At 33.5% G+C, this 16,461-nt stretch overlaps 3 protein-coding genes across 3 annotated transcripts; 2 read left to right on the top strand and 1 right to left on the bottom strand.

Moving 5' to 3' along the window:
• Positions 1-995: 995 nt before the first annotated feature.
• On the top strand, positions 996-3,297 carry LOC111913957 (putative glucose-6-phosphate 1-epimerase). The gene is given in 8 exon segments (XM_052765730.1): positions 996-1,103; positions 1,790-1,864; positions 1,970-2,026; positions 2,117-2,326; positions 2,370-2,527; positions 2,599-2,701; positions 2,780-2,879; positions 2,993-3,297. Coding segments are annotated over 8 exon segments (1,017 nt in total). The 3' UTR covers positions 3,199-3,297.
• Positions 3,298-7,670: 4,373 nt separating this feature from the next.
• Positions 7,671-9,456, top strand: LOC111913997 (nifU-like protein 3, chloroplastic). The gene is made up of 4 exons (XM_023909735.2): positions 7,671-7,975; positions 8,072-8,174; positions 8,668-8,954; positions 9,105-9,456. The coding sequence occupies exons 1-4, from the start codon at positions 7,856-7,858 to the stop codon at positions 9,294-9,296; spliced, it is 702 nt and encodes a 233-aa protein (XP_023765503.1). The 5' UTR covers positions 7,671-7,855; the 3' UTR covers positions 9,297-9,456.
• Positions 9,457-10,885: 1,429 nt separating this feature from the next.
• LOC111913998 (lysine--tRNA ligase, cytoplasmic) lies at positions 10,886-15,324 on the bottom strand. Its single transcript, XM_023909736.3, has 17 exons — positions 15,119-15,324; positions 14,951-15,026; positions 14,264-14,332; positions 14,007-14,172; positions 13,836-13,929; positions 13,651-13,736; positions 13,460-13,578; positions 13,318-13,380; positions 13,098-13,223; positions 12,736-13,018; positions 12,320-12,416; positions 11,980-12,136; positions 11,750-11,893; positions 11,586-11,654; positions 11,356-11,499; positions 11,203-11,254; positions 10,886-11,122 (listed from the first exon to the last, which is right to left on the bottom strand). Exons 1-17 carry the CDS (start codon positions 15,193-15,195, stop codon positions 11,100-11,102), a joined length of 1,845 nt encoding a protein of 614 aa, XP_023765504.1. The 5' UTR covers positions 15,196-15,324; the 3' UTR covers positions 10,886-11,099.
• Between the last annotated feature and the right edge of the window lie 1,137 nt (positions 15,325-16,461).

Genomic DNA, 16,461 nt, shown 5'->3' with positions numbered 1-16,461 from the left:
TTTTCTTTAACACGAGTTAGAGGTAATCTTTGTGACACAATCGTTTTCTCCATGTGGAGGCATGGCTCTCCATATCTACCTCTTTCTATCTTATTATAATGAGATCCGTGAGTTTGCTTGGTTTTCAAAGTTTTCATTGTATTTTTTTGTTTCTTATACAACATTGTATTTTTTGATTATTATTATGAAACCGTTTTATTTTAAAAATACATCTCATTATATCAATTGATAACTTGCTATCTTTTAAATCGGGTTAAATAAACCTATAATAATATACTAGGTGTAAAACCCGTGTAATACACGGGTTGATTAAAAAAAGATCAAATATCAAAATGTAAATAGTAAATATTTTTTAAAATAAAATTTTGAAATAAGGAATAAAAAACATATTAATTGCAATTTATTATCACATTTACTATATTTAATACTTTATATATATACATGTAAATATTATGTGACTTTAATTTTAAAAATTGAAAAATCTAGAAATTGACATGTGGATTTTATTTTATTTTAAAAATATCACAAAATGACAAGTGTCAAAACTTATGAGAGAGTGACATGTGGCAAAATTGATCTTCATTTATTATAATAGATTTTTCAAATCACAATGCTCTAAAAAGTTAATTTGAAAATATAAATATAACAAGATATACAAAACCTCTATACATTACTATTTTTTCATTTACCCCAACATATTATTAGGGCATGCTTGAAAATGTGGTCCGTTAATTGTTGGTATGATTGGTATCTTAAAAAAAAATCAATTATAAAAATACATTATAATCTATTCAATTTAGTCATATAAAATAAATATATCCAAAAATACATATTATTTATCGTAAATTTACGGAGGAAGGAAGTTGGCCAATTTCTAATCGCTATCGGAGAAGAAGAGAGCGAAACGGTTTCTTACAAGAGATTCATAAACACATAAATATAGTGGTGTTCTTGTGAGATTTCCCACTAGATTGATTATAAACGCAATTTGACGAATGACGGAAGAGATTTCCACCTCCGGCAACCGATCTGTTGAGATCATTGATGGCATTAATGGCCTCCAAAAAGTTGTCCTCCATCAACACCACGGCAGTTCTGTTGAGGTCCGTAAACTTAATAATTGATCCAACAATTTCCTTCCAATTCCTCTACGCTTACTATCATTTTGTGGTATGTGTCCTGTTCTTCATGCATTGTTGATTGATTTGATATACAATATTATTCGTAATGATGATCATCTAGCGTATGAAACGTAGATTATGTCGTTTTAGGTTAATATGTGACGATTTTGCAATTGAATCTAGATGCGCATTCTTGTTTTTAGGAGGAATTCATGTTTAAAATCATCCAGGTGTATGTGTATTTTCGTTCTTTCTGGTTCTGGCAATGTGTGAATCGTGTATTTCATATGTATATTTGATAGACGAAAGTTTTGATCTATTGGGTTATTTTGGCCTCTTTATGCGATGGCTATAGTGCAATAACAAGTTATAAAATGGTTTATGTATTATAGATCATGCATACACTTTTTAATTTCCTACAACTCTCGGGCAATAGCAATATCCTCTACCTACCATTGATAACCAAATGCTGATGAACAGAAATTATCATCAACTCTTGACCTCCTCAAGAGAAAGACACATAACATGGTGTACCAGACATTGTTCTGTACAAATAAATTGTGTAGTTATATATACATACTGCAAACATGTGATTAGATGGATTTACTCTTTCTGTAGTTGAATGTGGACTTATGTCCTTAGTGCTTTTTGCTGTTTGTCATTTAAAGGTATATCTTTATGGGGGACATGTGACATCTTGGAAAAATGAGCAAGGTGAAGAGTTGCTATTTATGAGTAATAAGGTATTACAAATCTTATAGAATCTAATACTAATGCAGACTTGAATCTATTTGTACCTTGTGTTATCTTCCATAATTTAGAAATGAATGTTTACATTTACATTGCAGGCAACCTTCACGCCTCCAAATCCAATACGAGGGGGAATTCCTATATGCTTCCCTCACGTATGTGTGCGTCCTTGTATTTTTTGGCTATTTCAATAAAAAAAAATTGGATATATCATAGACATGATCAGACTTGCTTCATGAATGCAGTTCTCAAATGTAGGCTCTCTTGAACTACATGGATTTGCAAGAAACAGATTATGGAGTGTTGACAATGACCCCCCTCCCTTCCCCACTAATCCCACAAATAGAGTTTTCATTGACTTGATTTTCAAATCCACTGAAGATGATTTGAAGACATGGCCTCACAGGTGATCTTAATTGCACCCCTTTTGTCTACTAGACATTCTTAATTATGCTATTTACAAGTCTTTCAATTGCTTCAATTCAAAGTTCAAACTACATTTTGTTATTTTGTAGCTTTGAATACCGATTGAGGGTTAGTCTTGGACCTGTTGGAGACTTGCTGTTAACATCTCGTGTCAGAAATACAAACACAGATGGAAAACCATTTTCTTTCACTGTTGCATATAAAACCTATTTTTCTGTTTCAGATATCAGGTATCCATATCATGTTTTAATTGTTCCCAATTAGCTGTGTTTGCAAAAAAGATTTGATTGTCTTGTTTCAGTGAAATCCGTGTAGAAGGATTGGAGACGCTGGATTATCTTGACAATTTGCAGAATCGGGAGCGATTTACAGAACAAGAGGATGCGATAACTTTTGAATCAGAAGTAATGATTTTTGTTTCTTGAAACTGTTTTCCATGGTTAGACTTAGAGGCTTATGTAGGGTTATTTTATTATGATCAGATTGACAAGGTTTACCTGAGCACACCAACAAAGATTGCAATCATTGATCATGAAAAGAAACGCACATTTGTCATTCGGAAAGATGGCCTTCCTGATGCTGGTAAGATCATGAAAGTTTTCAAATACTCTCGACTGTTGAGACTCTAACAACAATGTGCACAAATTTTTAAATTTTTTATAAAAATGAAATGATAGATATATATATTTTTGTAGGGGTTTGGAATCCATGGGATAAGAAAGCGAAGGCTATGCCTGATTTTGGAGATGATGAATACAAGCATATGCTTTGTGTGGAGGCTGCAGCAGTGGAATACCCGATTACATTGAAACTTGGAGAGGAATGGAAAGGAAGGCAACAACTTTTGGTTGTTCATTCAAGCTATTGCAGTGGGAAGCTTGACCCTCACATAGTTTGTTAAAGCTGCAGTTGAAGGAACATCGGATGTTTTAATACCATCATGTACAGGTATATATAATTATGTTCAATCATAAATGATAAAACCACCTACTTTTCGTTAAACCCGTAACCACAAAAATTTATGTCATTTGAAGCGGCCGGTTATATTATTTCTTTTTAAAAACATTAGGGTGCATTTGGTTGTGGAAAACTGTTTTCATTTTCTATAAAAATGTTTTCAGAAAATAGGGTTGAGTTTTCATTTTCGATTTTCAATGAAAACGCATTTTTTTGGAACGGGTGGAGTTTTCATTTTCCATCTTAGAAATTTGGAAAACTTTTGAAAACTGTAAAAATCACTTTTCTAATTTACATACAATTTGGAAAACTGAAAATTTTCAGGTTGCGTTTAGTTACGGAAAAATAGTTTTCATTTTCTATTTTTTGTTTTCCCTTTTCGGTTTTCGTTTTCCGTTTTCATTTTTCATTGAAAAATTTAGAAAACGCGTTTAGTTAAAACTTACTTATTTTTCGTTTTCAGTTTTAGAAAATTAGAAAATGTGTTTAGATGTGTATTTTTCAATCGGTTTTCATTTTTAGAAAACGGTAGCGATGGTAGGGTATGGGTGGGGGCGGCTACGGTAGCAGGTCGGCGGCGGCAATTGTGTCAGTGGTGGTGACGGCGGCAGTGGTGGTGCTAGTGATGGGTTAGTGGTGGTGGTGGTGATGGTAGGTCTGGTAGTGGTGTTGGGTGAGTGGGTGTACGATTGTGTGTTTGTGTGTGTGTGTGGGGGGGGGGGGGGGGGGGGTTGCGTTGGTTGGTATGTATGTGTGTGTTTGTCGGTGAGTGGGTATATGTGTGTGTTTGTAGGTGGGTGGGTGTGTGGGTGGGTATGTGCGTGTGTGTGTGTATGTGTTTGTGGGTGTGTGTGTGTGTGTGTGGGGGGGGGGGGGGGTGGGTGGGTATGTATGTGTGTGTTTATGGGTTGTAGGGTTGGGGTGTGTGTGTGTGTGTGTTTGTGGGTTGGGGTGTGTGTGTGGGTGGGGGGTGGGGTGTTATAGTGGGGGTAGGTAGAGGTGGATAGGATGAGAGTAGGTGTGTGTTTATATTTTAGAAAAAATTTGAAACTAGAAAAATGTGGAAAACAATGATTATCAGTTTTCTAAAAAATTTCAACTTCTTTGTAATTTTAGAAAACCGAAAATTTTCATTTTCCGTAAAAAATTTAGAAAAATAGACGAACTAAACGCGTTTTCAAAATTCTCATTTTTCTTGGAAAATTTTTCCGGAAAACAGGCCCATTTTTCCACAACTAAACGCACCCTCATTTTCTTAGAAAACTTTGGAAAACTGAACGAACCAAACGCGTTTTCAAAATTTCCGTTTTTCTTATAAATTTTTCTAGAAAACTAGAAAATTTTCCACAACCAAACACACTCTTAGTTTTTACTCAAAATATCATTTTTAGTGGTTTTAAAAGCCATTAAATCAGGAAAGTTATTTTTATATCGAAAACTACGTTGTTGTTTGAGTAGTTCTAAATAATAGTCTAGTACTCATTTGTTAGCAGGGGAAGTGGAAAATAATGTTTCAGCCATTGTAATGGCAATGGCCATACCAATGCCAAACAGGAGTGGACAAAACAAAAGGCGAATATGGAATGGTTTAATAGGCATGGTTGATATAAAAAAAAAAAAAAAAAAAAAAAAAAAAAAAAAAAAAAAAAAAAAAAAAAACATTTTTGAAGAAAGTATAGAAGGATTGATATGAGTTCGTGTTGGGTTCATTATATATTGTGAGTTTTATCTTTTATGATGGTATAAGGGGACAATGGTTACAGAAAATCAAAGGCTTTAAACTTAAACTAGTCATGTGACATGATAAGTTGGATGGGTATTTGAATGTTTATCAAATATGGTTGTTTGATTACGGTTGTGTTTAACATTAGCTTGTAGATGATAAAATAAGATTATTTGGTAAAAACTAGTTGATAAACTAGATAACAAATGTAAAATGACTTAAAAATATATATTTAGCATATTCCGGTCATACGGGTTTTTTTTTGGTTTTAAGTTTCATACCTACTTTCCACTTTCTACTTTGTAAAATGTCATTTCAACCCTCTCAACTTTGAACTTTCTAAAATGTTGTTTTTACCGTTTTATTTTCTAAACTTTGGTATTTAGCTTTTGTAGTATATATATATAATCTGATTTTTCTATAGTTATCACCACTCAAATTTGTAAAATGTCACTTTCACCCCCGACTTTTTAAACTTTAATGTTTGCTCCATCCACCAATAGATACGATCCTTCAACTTTGTAAAGTCTCATTTTGACCTACTCGGTTTCAAAATTTCTATAATGTTATTGGCATCCCCTTGGCTTTCTAAACTTTCATGTTTACCCCCTGTAAAATATATTTTGGTTTTTCTTAATAACTTTCATTCTCTAACTTAAAAAACTAATTAATTATGTGTTTATTTTTATATATGTGTCGATATAAATTCGAGATGGTCAACGTCTCAACGTAAATTTAGAACTTTAGTTCGTTTGTTTTTAAATTAGATGTTTTTTCCTCGATGTAAATTTAGAACTTTCGTTTGTTACTTTTTTTTTAAAGATTACTTTCTTTTTTTGATGTATTTTTTTATGTTTTCTTGCTTATTTTTATGTACACTTCCTTCGTATGAGTCAATTTCAACTTTCTTTACATTTCAACGTAAATTTTATGTATGTTTTCATGCTTATTTTTATTTATTTTTTCCAACATATGAGTCATGTCACATATAATACATCTTTATACAACATTATGAATTGAAGTTAATTAACGGTACCAACCTTGTATATCAATAAATCGTCAAAATTCAATAAAATGACATTTTCCATCCTTCAACTTTTTAAAATGTCACTTTAATTCCCTCGACTTTGAACTTTGTAAAATGTCATTTTCACTCCCTTCCATTTTGTAAACTTTCATATTTATCACCCATAGTGTACATAATATGATTTTCTTTAAAATTTGTTTGTTGAATTTAAAATAGTCGACATACCTTAAATGCATAGACAAATCCCTGCACGGTATATGTATGTCTATTGGCGACTCTTGGTTGGGTGGGGTGCAAATGCTAATCAATATTATCAAAGACAGTACACAGTTGTTTGTAAGTGAAATCTCATATCACTATGCCCTATGTGTACCTGTGTCAACAATTGCACTTAATAAGTATATGTATCATTTCATATAATGTATACAAATAACTATATACCTATTAAAGTCGTCTAAATTAGAGACAATTGCAAGAAGTTCATTAGTAACCAGTTGTCGAGGGTATTTCCCCAAAATTCCCTACTTTAGCATATACAGTAGGGAGACTCTCACCGTGTCTGGATCACCTAATTGATTAAGTAAGTTGTTAAACACATGCATAAGGTCAACCATTATCACCGAATGTGAAGGCGACACAAATGGACATACATCTCAGAACAATGCAAAATCGGAATGTGGCGGGGGAGGGGGTGGAATAGTTCTCGAACCACAACTTGGTAATCAAGCAGAATGTTTTCCTGTCGAAGCAACCCCGATAGTCGTGTACCGAAAATAAAAGCTATTGTAGGTCAATTGGATCATTATAGTATATTCGATGCATATAAGATAGTAACAGAGTAAATGATGACATTCCACACACATCGACATGTTCACATAATCACCAAAACATAATTGCTTAAACATGGTCGCACAATCAAAAGAAACATTAATAAGACAATTTAGCATGTATGCTCCGGACAACACTTCGGAATACACGTTACAAACCACTATTTCAGTTCAAAAAAATTGGAATCCTTTTCTGGATATGGATTTCAGGAAATAACAATCCAGATCTATATTTTGGAACTGCTCGTTGTATTTCGGACAAGTTCTTAATATACCGAAGGTGTTTTACGGATTTTGGATTCATTCCGGACAAGTCAAAATGAGTATATTTTTAAGACTTTTTGATGTGATATATATATATATATAAGTAAATGTAATCATATAATTACCTTTATACCACTAAAAATCACATAAAAACAAATAAAACCTATATAATTGCATAAATTATGCCGACGTTAACATACAATATGTAGTAAAGACATATAATTATAAACTTACATATAAAAAAGTGAATCTATTCGTCTCATAAAGAAGAAATTTATGATTTATTAGGTTCGAAATGGAATGTAGGTTCGAAACGGCCTCCAGAATAAGTGAAATCGTGTAAATTAACTCTAAAATGAAATTTATAGGGGACCACAAAACCGGGTGAGATCGGATTTTATAACCGTGACGAAAACATGATCTGAATAACCCGTTTCGGACCTGATGGTCATTTTTTTTACATGGTTATTGTTTTTAAAATATTGAAAAATGATTAGATTTCTCAATTTTTCAAAATTTAAATGTTTTTAAATTTACTTTTTCGTACTGAAAATGTATTATCCTATCCGTGTCGATGAGGGGAAAAGTAGCTAAACATTTGAAGATGAGTTTCTGTCCACAGATATGCGGGAGGAAAATGCCTCTCCAAATCCATAAAAATTCGAATTTGATTTCGTCATAATCATATCAACAATCTCTCATCAACCGTTTTCAATCGAAATTGAATCCCAGTAATTTCATTATTGATCGAGCAAAACTAATGGGTGCAATCGCCACTCAAACAAGATGTTTGAAATCAACACCATCTTCTTCAACATCTATCTGTTGTTATTCATCAGACGATAAACCTTCTCCTTCACACGTTTTCCTCCCCAGAAAGGTACCGATTTCCGCTCATTTCGCTAAACCTTTTCCATTTTTACTAGAAATGGGTTACGAAATTTTGTTCCATTTCTGTTTCTGCTTCTGTAATCAGGGATCATATTTGTCGAAACAAAAGTCATTTTTGAGTGGAGAATTCCACATAAACCAATTTCTCCGAATAGATTCTACCAGGCGACGACTAAGAAAGCGTTCAGGTACGCCATACTCTCTCCCATGAACTTGCAATGTAATAAAGTGTTGAGGATTAGTAATTTGTATGGTTGATTAGGGGTAAATGCGTAATTTAAAATGCAATGTAATCTAACATATAGGATTCTTAAGTAAACAATGTAACTGGTTTTGAAAGTATGATGCTATTTGGTATAATTTAAAAGTACTTTGTGAGAAAGTATGTTGCCATATGAAGCAATTAAACTTTAATTTTACAAGGATGAATGATCAACAATTACTTCTGTGGATAAAAGAAACTTTATGTGGTTGAAATTTCTGCATCTTTATTTGGTCCACTGAAATTCATAAATCATGAATCAAACAAGTTTTCTAGGGTTATTTTCTCTTGATAAACTTTGACTTTTAAGGTCAAACCCATAACTTTCATATAAATTCTCAACTCCACCATTTTCGTCTCATATGTCCCCTATCGATTCTGGGTATGAATCTTTTTTCTCAAATTGAATCTGTTTGTAGGGTATGTTTGTGTTCTTCCATTAACGGAAGAGAATGTGGAGAAGGTATTGGATGAGGTGAGGCCTGGACTTATGGCGGATGGAGGGAATGTTGTGTTGCATGAGATTGATGGTCTTGTTGTTGTCCTTAAACTCCAAGGTGCATGTGGCTCCTGTCCAAGTTCAACAATGACACTCAAAATGGGAATCGAGACTCGACTCAGAGACAAAATCCCTGAAATCATGGATGTTGAGCAACTCATTGATACCGAAACCGGACTCGATTTGAATGAGGAGAATGTTGAAAAGGTATGAATACCCTGTTTGGATACAACATCATTCAAGGCCTTGTGCATTGGACAAAAATTCCAATATTTTACCAAATCCAAAAACAAGGGACTTTTATAATAAGACCTTTTGTAAAATGTTGAGCTAACCAAGATTTTTTTGAGATTGCAGATACTTGCAGAGATTAGGCCATACTTGGTAGGCACAGGTGGTGGAATTCTGGAGTTTGTAGAAATCAAAGACTACAATGTTAAAGTCCGACTCAGTGGGCCTGCAGCAGGGGTGATGACAGTTCGTGTTGCATTGTCACAGAAACTCAGAGAAAAAATACCTGTTATCACATCCGTTCAATTGATAGACTAACAAACAGCATGTAATGTAAGAATGATTTCATATTTTTGCTGTAAATCTGACCAAAACACAGTTTTTATCATAGTTTAGTATATACTTTTGTTTCTGTTTCCTATATATATATATATTACTCCAAAAATTTCAAGTGGAATGAATTTACTTCTTTAGAGCATTCAGTCTATGTTTGGTTGGATGGAATGGAATGAACGATGTAATGGAATGCACAATGTAATAGAATCGATCATTACCATTCCATTGTCATGTTTGGTCAGTCTCCTTGAATGGAATGCATCATTCATACATGTTGTTTGGTAGATACAAATGAATAGAATGAAATTAATTGATAATTACAAAGGGCCCTCATAAATCACAATATGATTTATAGTTTAAGTAACATTTTATATAATCAAAATAACAATCGTTTATCAAAACATGAAAAATGCAAAACCCAAAAAAAAGAACTATGCATGTACCGTCCAATCGTGGATGTCTTTAGTTAGAACCAATTAAAAATTAAGACAATTTAATTTCTTTATATATTTATAAGCAACATCATAAGCATTTCAATGGAAAAAATTATTGAGACATTTCATCAGCAAGTTCATGTGCATGTTTAACGACAAAGATGTTTAAACAATAAATAATATGCTTATAAACAATTTTGGATTTTGCAATTAACAAAGACAAATAAAAATGAAGAAGTAAGCAATATATAAATGTAACTTAAGCGATGAAGCAAAAGCTCTTTAGATTGTCAAGAGTAATTCTTGAATAGTAATTCTTCCTACTGCTCCTACTAAAAATTTGTAGAAAGTTTCTTGATTTTTTAGATGTAGTAGATAATAATTATGGTTTCAATGGGGTTTTCTTTGACTTGTCAAAAATTAATTATCGCAAGAACTAATTAGAAATATACGATTGAGGTAGGCTGGGTATATTTGTCATTTTCTTTCAGAGGTGGGAAAGGAATGAAAGAAAAATAAGGTACCCCAAGGAATGAAAAAGGCCTGTTCCTAAGGAATCTCATTCTCTTTGTAATGAAACATTCCTTTCCTTTTGATAACCAAACAACACATTTTATATAGTAATTGAATGGTTCATTCCATTCCTCCCTTTATTCCACCGTACCAAACATGGCCTAAGTTCAGTTATTTATGGGGTCAGGTTGTTTCTTTTTTACTTAATGAGCTTAATGAGTTAAGCACTTAATGTAGACAACTATACATGATTGTAACTTTTCTTAATTTGGACAGAATGAGTTAATAAGCAAAGAAACCTAGCTTAATATATTAAGATCTAAGACACCTACCTTTTACCTATTTGCACTTTTATTGTTTTCCTCCTAATCTCATATGCTCATTCTCCTTCACATTAAAATTTATGGATATTGAGACAAACAATTGTTGGAATGTAAATGGTCAAATAGTTTATTAGTTCGATTTATCTGCCCAAAACTAAACAGGCTTAAACCAAAAAAAACATGGCTTAATGTATTAGGATGCTAATCCCTTAAACTGATCTTGATTCTTCGAGGCTTGCAGGTTCAGCGTGTGTGTATTCATACATACAATATCTCAGAAAGTGTAGAGCAACCAAAACAATTACACACATATAATGCCTAATATAAATATAAATTCTTTCCATAATAGTTTCAAAATCAGGACACAAAGTAATATTTAAATTTGGTAAAGTAAGACCAGACAAGAGCGAATCTCATGAAAATAGCACTAACAATCATCACTATGTCCAAACTATTCATCACAAACTTTTGACAACCATCAAAATCTCCTCAAAACTGAAGATAGATTTCTGAGCTCAACTTTTCACGACTTCTGCAGCTGCAATTCATTATTATTTGTTACTTGGTAAACAAACAAAAACTGAATTTGTTGTATAGTTTTAAAAAATAAAAATGTACCTTTGACAGGTGCTTCGTCTTGTGGTTTCATTGCTGGGAAAAGTAAAACTTCCTGTTTGTTTATTTTCAAAAAATCAAAAACAATAAAACAGTAATGGAAAATACATAAAGTAACATTTGATGTGTAAAAATTAAAATGCACAGATGACAAACCTTGATGTTCTGTGAATCGGTCAACAACATAGCAAGCCGGTCAACACCCAGTCCCCAACCACCAGTTGGTGGCAACCCATACTCAAGAGCCGTACAGAAGGTCTCATCCAAAGCCATGGCTTCATCATCTCCCGATTGTCGATCCTAAAATATTTCACAATAAATAATTTACCAATATTTTTTTCTTCCAACATATCATAATAATCAAAACACACACACAGACTCGTTACCTTTAATTGATCAGCAAATCTCTGGCGTTGTACCACTGGATCATTCAGTTCGGTGTACGCATTCGCAAGCTGACACAATCAAAGTTCAAAACAAATCATTCTTTAAATAAAAAAACAATAATAATAATAATAATTAAAGTATCTGCAAAATGGCATTTATTCACCTCGTGTTTGTTGATGAACAATTCGAAACGTTCAGTCAATCCTGGTTTGGATCTGTGCCACTTGGCCAATGGACTCATGATCTCGGGATGGTTAATTATGAAACAAGGGTTCACACATGTTTCCTCCAAAAAGTGTCCCACAAGCTGTAAACAAAATTTTTTAATGAAATAATACAATATAAATCGGATATTATTATTATTATTTAAAGATGGAATTGATTATTTATTACTTTGTCTAGCAAACGTGCAGTTGTTTGAGGTGGAGGACATTTGATTTCAAACTTTTTGCATGCCTCAACAAGATATTTGTTGGCCTCATCACCCGCAAGATCTTTTGGTATGCTTAGATTTGCCATCTTCTCCAACTCTCCAATCATATCAATCCTTCTGTAAAATATCAATCACATTTAAAAAAAAAAACACTTGGTTTGTATTTAGATGACATTGCTATATATAACTTGAGTAGAAGTAGATTTTTCAAAGTACAATAAACAAATAAAAGAAAATAGGTTGCTATTTTTGGATTCAACCCTTGTATCAGTTATAAGGCTAGTAAGGTAAGGTAATGACCTGAAAGGAGGCGTGAAGTCAATTTCAATGGGGTCACTATCTAACCCATTTGCATGATATTTAATTTTGTATCCACCTGTTAGCTCCTTCACCATTCCTGTTTCATTTCATTATGTATTAGTATTAGCAAACTTGCCCACAAAAACAACTATAATTTATGATAATAACAACAAATATTATTAAAACAGTCCCTATGCCTTCTGATTGTAACCATGTTTACCACAAAATTCAAACTTTTTTCAAATTTGGTCCTTGTTTCAAGGTTTCATATCAACTTTGGTCCCTCTAACCTTAAAATAAGATACACAACTGATATGAAACCTTGAAACAAGAATCACAAGCAAAAGGTTTCAATTTCGGACTAAACACGGAAAAGATGAGAAAGCTCAGGGACCATTTTTGTAACCTAAACTTACCACTCAAGAGTTGTTCAGTTATCTCCATCAAGTCATTGTAGTCAGCAAAAGCCATATAAAATTCACACGTGGTGAATTCAGGATTATGTGTCAAATCAATTCCTTCATTCCTGAACTGTTTTCCTATCTCATACACACGCTCCAATCCACCAACAACAAGCTCCTTTAGATAAAGTTCAGGGGCAATACGCATAAACAGCCTCATGTTTAGGTCATTGTGATGGGTCACAAATGGCCTTGCAGCTGCCCCTCCAGCAATCATGTTCATCATTGGAGTTTCAACCTTCGATAACAATGGTGTATTCCATCAGTCATAGGGGCATTTTCGTCTTTTAACAAATCAAGAATGGTATGCGATTTACCTCCAAAAAATCAAGATTATCAAGAAAACGTCTAATATAAGATACAATCTTTGCCCGGGTCTTGAATATATGTCTGACTTCTGAGTTTAACATCAGATCCAAATAACGTTGACGATATCTTGTTTCCTAGAATAAAAAAAATATAATTAAATAAATTGAAATGTGAAACAAAGAAAAAAACACATGCAACAGTGGCTATATGTATGTATATGTCAAATACCTGATCCTTCAGAATATATGCATCAGGATTTCTGCCACTTCCTGGAGTCCAAGCATCGATTTTCTGAAGATAAAGAACACAAACCCAAGTCAGAAAAGACCCAACAAATAGGGGTAAATAGGTCAATATAACAAAGTTTTACCTTCACATTGGCGTTCTCTGCAACAGCTGCACTCTTTTGCCTTGGCATCATATGAAGACAATGAGAAAGCACCATGAATGTTTTTGGAAAAATGCTCAGTTCACCTCTCTTGCTTTTTCCTGCCAATAAAGAAAAAGAGCATGAGAAACAATGTAGAACTAAAAGATAAAAAGAAAAAAAAAATCACACACCTGGAAACCCAACAATGCCAACTATATCTCCACGTTTCACACCAGAATGGTACTTAGAGAACTCAGCTTCATCCAAATCAGATCTCCTGTAAAACCAATTAGCAATAAAGATGGCTTTTAGATTTAAAAAGAATATAAAGGTAATATGCAATTTCAATTTCAAAGTAATATTAAATTTGGGTTACCTTGCATCAGCCATAACTTGCACTTTTCCACCAGTGCCATGGAGGTCATAAAAGAAGAGCTTTGATGAAGAAGATCGTTTGTTCATAAGTCGCCCTGCAAGAGTACAATTATCAACATCATTATGAAGAAGGAAATTTATGGATGAGGTCATGTATTAGATTCATACTCACCAGCCAAAGAAACTTGAACATCCTCCAGATGATCTCCACTATTTAAACTTTCATACTTTTCTATGTATTCAAGAATGGACATAGAGACATGGAATTTGTGTGGGTAGGGGTTCATTCCTGCTGCCTTCTGAGTAGCGAGTGTTTTCAGGCGATTTTCAAAATATTGCTGCAACCAAAGAAGAGACATGTATGATAATCAAGTAAAGATGAGTACTAAGACAAAACTCTTGTAAAAATAATTAAGAAAACAATTATACCGTTGGATCCATGTCTTCATCATCTGCAGCTGACTGCTTTTGGACAGCTGATTTTGGCATGGCAGCAGCCTGTAAAATGCACAAAGCCATGATGATATTTGGGTCTTTGAGTTACAGATACAAACAATCGCACTATCTGGCATTGTGTTTCGAATTTCACACAATAATACTAATGTCTGATGAGCTATTATAGTTACTATCTCATGGCAATTGCATAGCCACTTTCGTTATACAATAATGCAGCATAACAGAAGATGGTCTATTGTAGTCAATTCAGAGGTAAAGAGGTTGTAATTTCAGAAGCCACTAAAAGAAGAAATACGGCAGGCCACATTATCTTCATACTCAGTGCAGTAATTATTGAAAACTAAGAACCTAGTTAAGTTATTAAGCCTCTGAAATGGGTTTTTTATAGTCGACTAACCACTTGATTCACATCCTTAATGTTCGAGAAATGTGGATAGTAGATTCATACAACTTTATTAGACGGAAGATTGAGAAAAAATAGGTCCATTAAGCTTGCCCAGTTCAAAAAAAAATCTCTATTTGCTGGTTTGATAAAAATTGAGTTAGAAAAAATGAATTTATAAACTGAAACGGGAAGAGAAAATATTTGCTTAGTCTGATGAGCACAAAATCGAAGCTATACCGGTCTATAATTCTAAATTGAAAACAACCGTAATTCACCTTTTTCTCCTTCTCCTCTTCCTTGCGACGCCTCTCTTCCTCCTTCTGTTTGTTCTTCAGCTCCTTCTTGCGAGCGCTTCATCAAAATCAAGCAATGAATATAAAACCCTAGAATCGCTTTAGAACATGAAATGATAGTAAATGGTTGCAGCGGTAATGAAAACTCACTTTTTGCTTAAAACATCTGACTCCGGTGGAGCGGACACAGGATTGTCGATTGAGATGGTAGCATCCACGTCCGCCATTGTAGGGGAAGATTGTGTGGAAGAATCTGTAATGGCGTTAGGGTTTCTGGAAGCTGATTGAAAAGACGGCCGGAAGTGTGTGCGGGTAGGACTAGTATGAAAGAAAAAGGATAGAATTGGAAATTCGTTAGCGGGTAGGGTTAAGGCACCCGGTATTTATTCGGTTTGACACACACTTCAGTCGTGGTGCGCAAGTATCAAATACTTATTTATTTATTGTTATTTACCTTTGTTTAAACGAATCTGTACAAATGTTCGTTGTGGTTTATTCAAAATTTTTATTTTGGTTTAAAATAATTTGCACTAGCATCATATAAAGTTTTTATTTTATTGCGAGCTTGGTTCAATTTGTTTTGAACTTTTTCATAATGACAATTTTGTTCTTATTTTTTTCTTTTTTAGTTTTTTATTTATTTAAATACTTTTATTTATTTATTTATTTTTTTTTTGCAATTTTTTTTCCATTGTAATGTTTTTACTTGAAAATTACATACATAGCGGGTAAACGAGCAACAAACTGTGTCGCAACCCCTTTTTTGGATGGCAAAACTAATTCTTTTAAAAACAACATCTATAAATCTTGGAGTCATAACATTACAATGCATGACCCGTTAGACTCTATTGAGTAGCTCCACAGCTTCTGACGCAAGGAAACCGAAAGTATCAAATACAAAGGGTATAAACGTGTGTTGATTTTCCATTAATTGTTTTTGCTATTTTACTTTAATAATTTTTTTATAAAGAAAAAAATAAATAAAATACTTTTCCTCTCTCTCTCTCTCTATGGCTTCATACCATTACACCCTAATCTCCATTGCCCGTTACCACTAATTGGACACCATACCCCTATTTTTCACCAGATCTTCATTGTAGATGAAGGAATCAGAGATGATCATGATGAAGGTCACCACCCACAACAATTCTTTTAAGATAATTTCCTTCTTCAAGTTTCTCTTTTTGAGACGGAAAATCCCATAATTCTTTCTGCCAACAAGAGTTGAAGAAGAAGTAGTTTCTTTAAATGTCTGGAATTCGAGTTTTGGTTGGTCATAAATCTCTCTTGCCCCCACACAAGAAGCCACGACAGGTCTCTTCTTTCTTTTTTGTTGAACTGTAGAGAACAATACATGGAATAAGGAGTCAAAAGGGGCCATCGATTAGTCAGCCCCATAAAACAGAATCGAATCACAGGAGAACAAAAACATATAAGAGATTTGCCATGGTCTTTCAATTTCTGATTAGAGCCACATATTGCTCTTCAAAAGA

This window comes from Lactuca sativa, chromosome 7 (assembly GCF_002870075.4).
Source record: "Lactuca sativa cultivar Salinas chromosome 7, Lsat_Salinas_v11, whole genome shotgun sequence".
NCBI classification, from domain to species: Eukaryota; Viridiplantae; Streptophyta; class Magnoliopsida; order Asterales; family Asteraceae; genus Lactuca; species Lactuca sativa.
The sequence above is the reverse complement of the archived record's forward strand: the minus strand, read 5'-3'. Positions and strand labels throughout refer to the sequence as shown.

Coding starts and splice junctions, on each gene's coding strand:
- LOC111913998 (XM_023909736.3), bottom strand. CDS start 15,195: ATGGCGGACGTGGATGCTACCATCTCAATCGACAATCCTGTGTCCGCT. Junction 14,333..14,950: donor AAGAGGAGAAGGAGAAAAAG/GTGAATTACGGT, acceptor TGCATTTTACAG/GCTGCTGCCATGCCAAAATC. Junction 13,019..13,097: donor ATAATCTTGATTTTTTGGAG/GTAAATCGCATA, acceptor TTGTTATCGAAG/GTTGAAACTCCAATGATGAA.
- LOC111913997 (XM_023909735.2), top strand. CDS start 7,856: ATGGGTGCAATCGCCACTCAAACAAGATGTTTGAAATCAACACCATCT. Junction 7,976..8,071: donor ACGTTTTCCTCCCCAGAAAG/GTACCGATTTCC, acceptor TTCTGTAATCAG/GGATCATATTTGTCGAAACA. Junction 8,955..9,104: donor ATGAGGAGAATGTTGAAAAG/GTATGAATACCC, acceptor TTGAGATTGCAG/ATACTTGCAGAGATTAGGCC.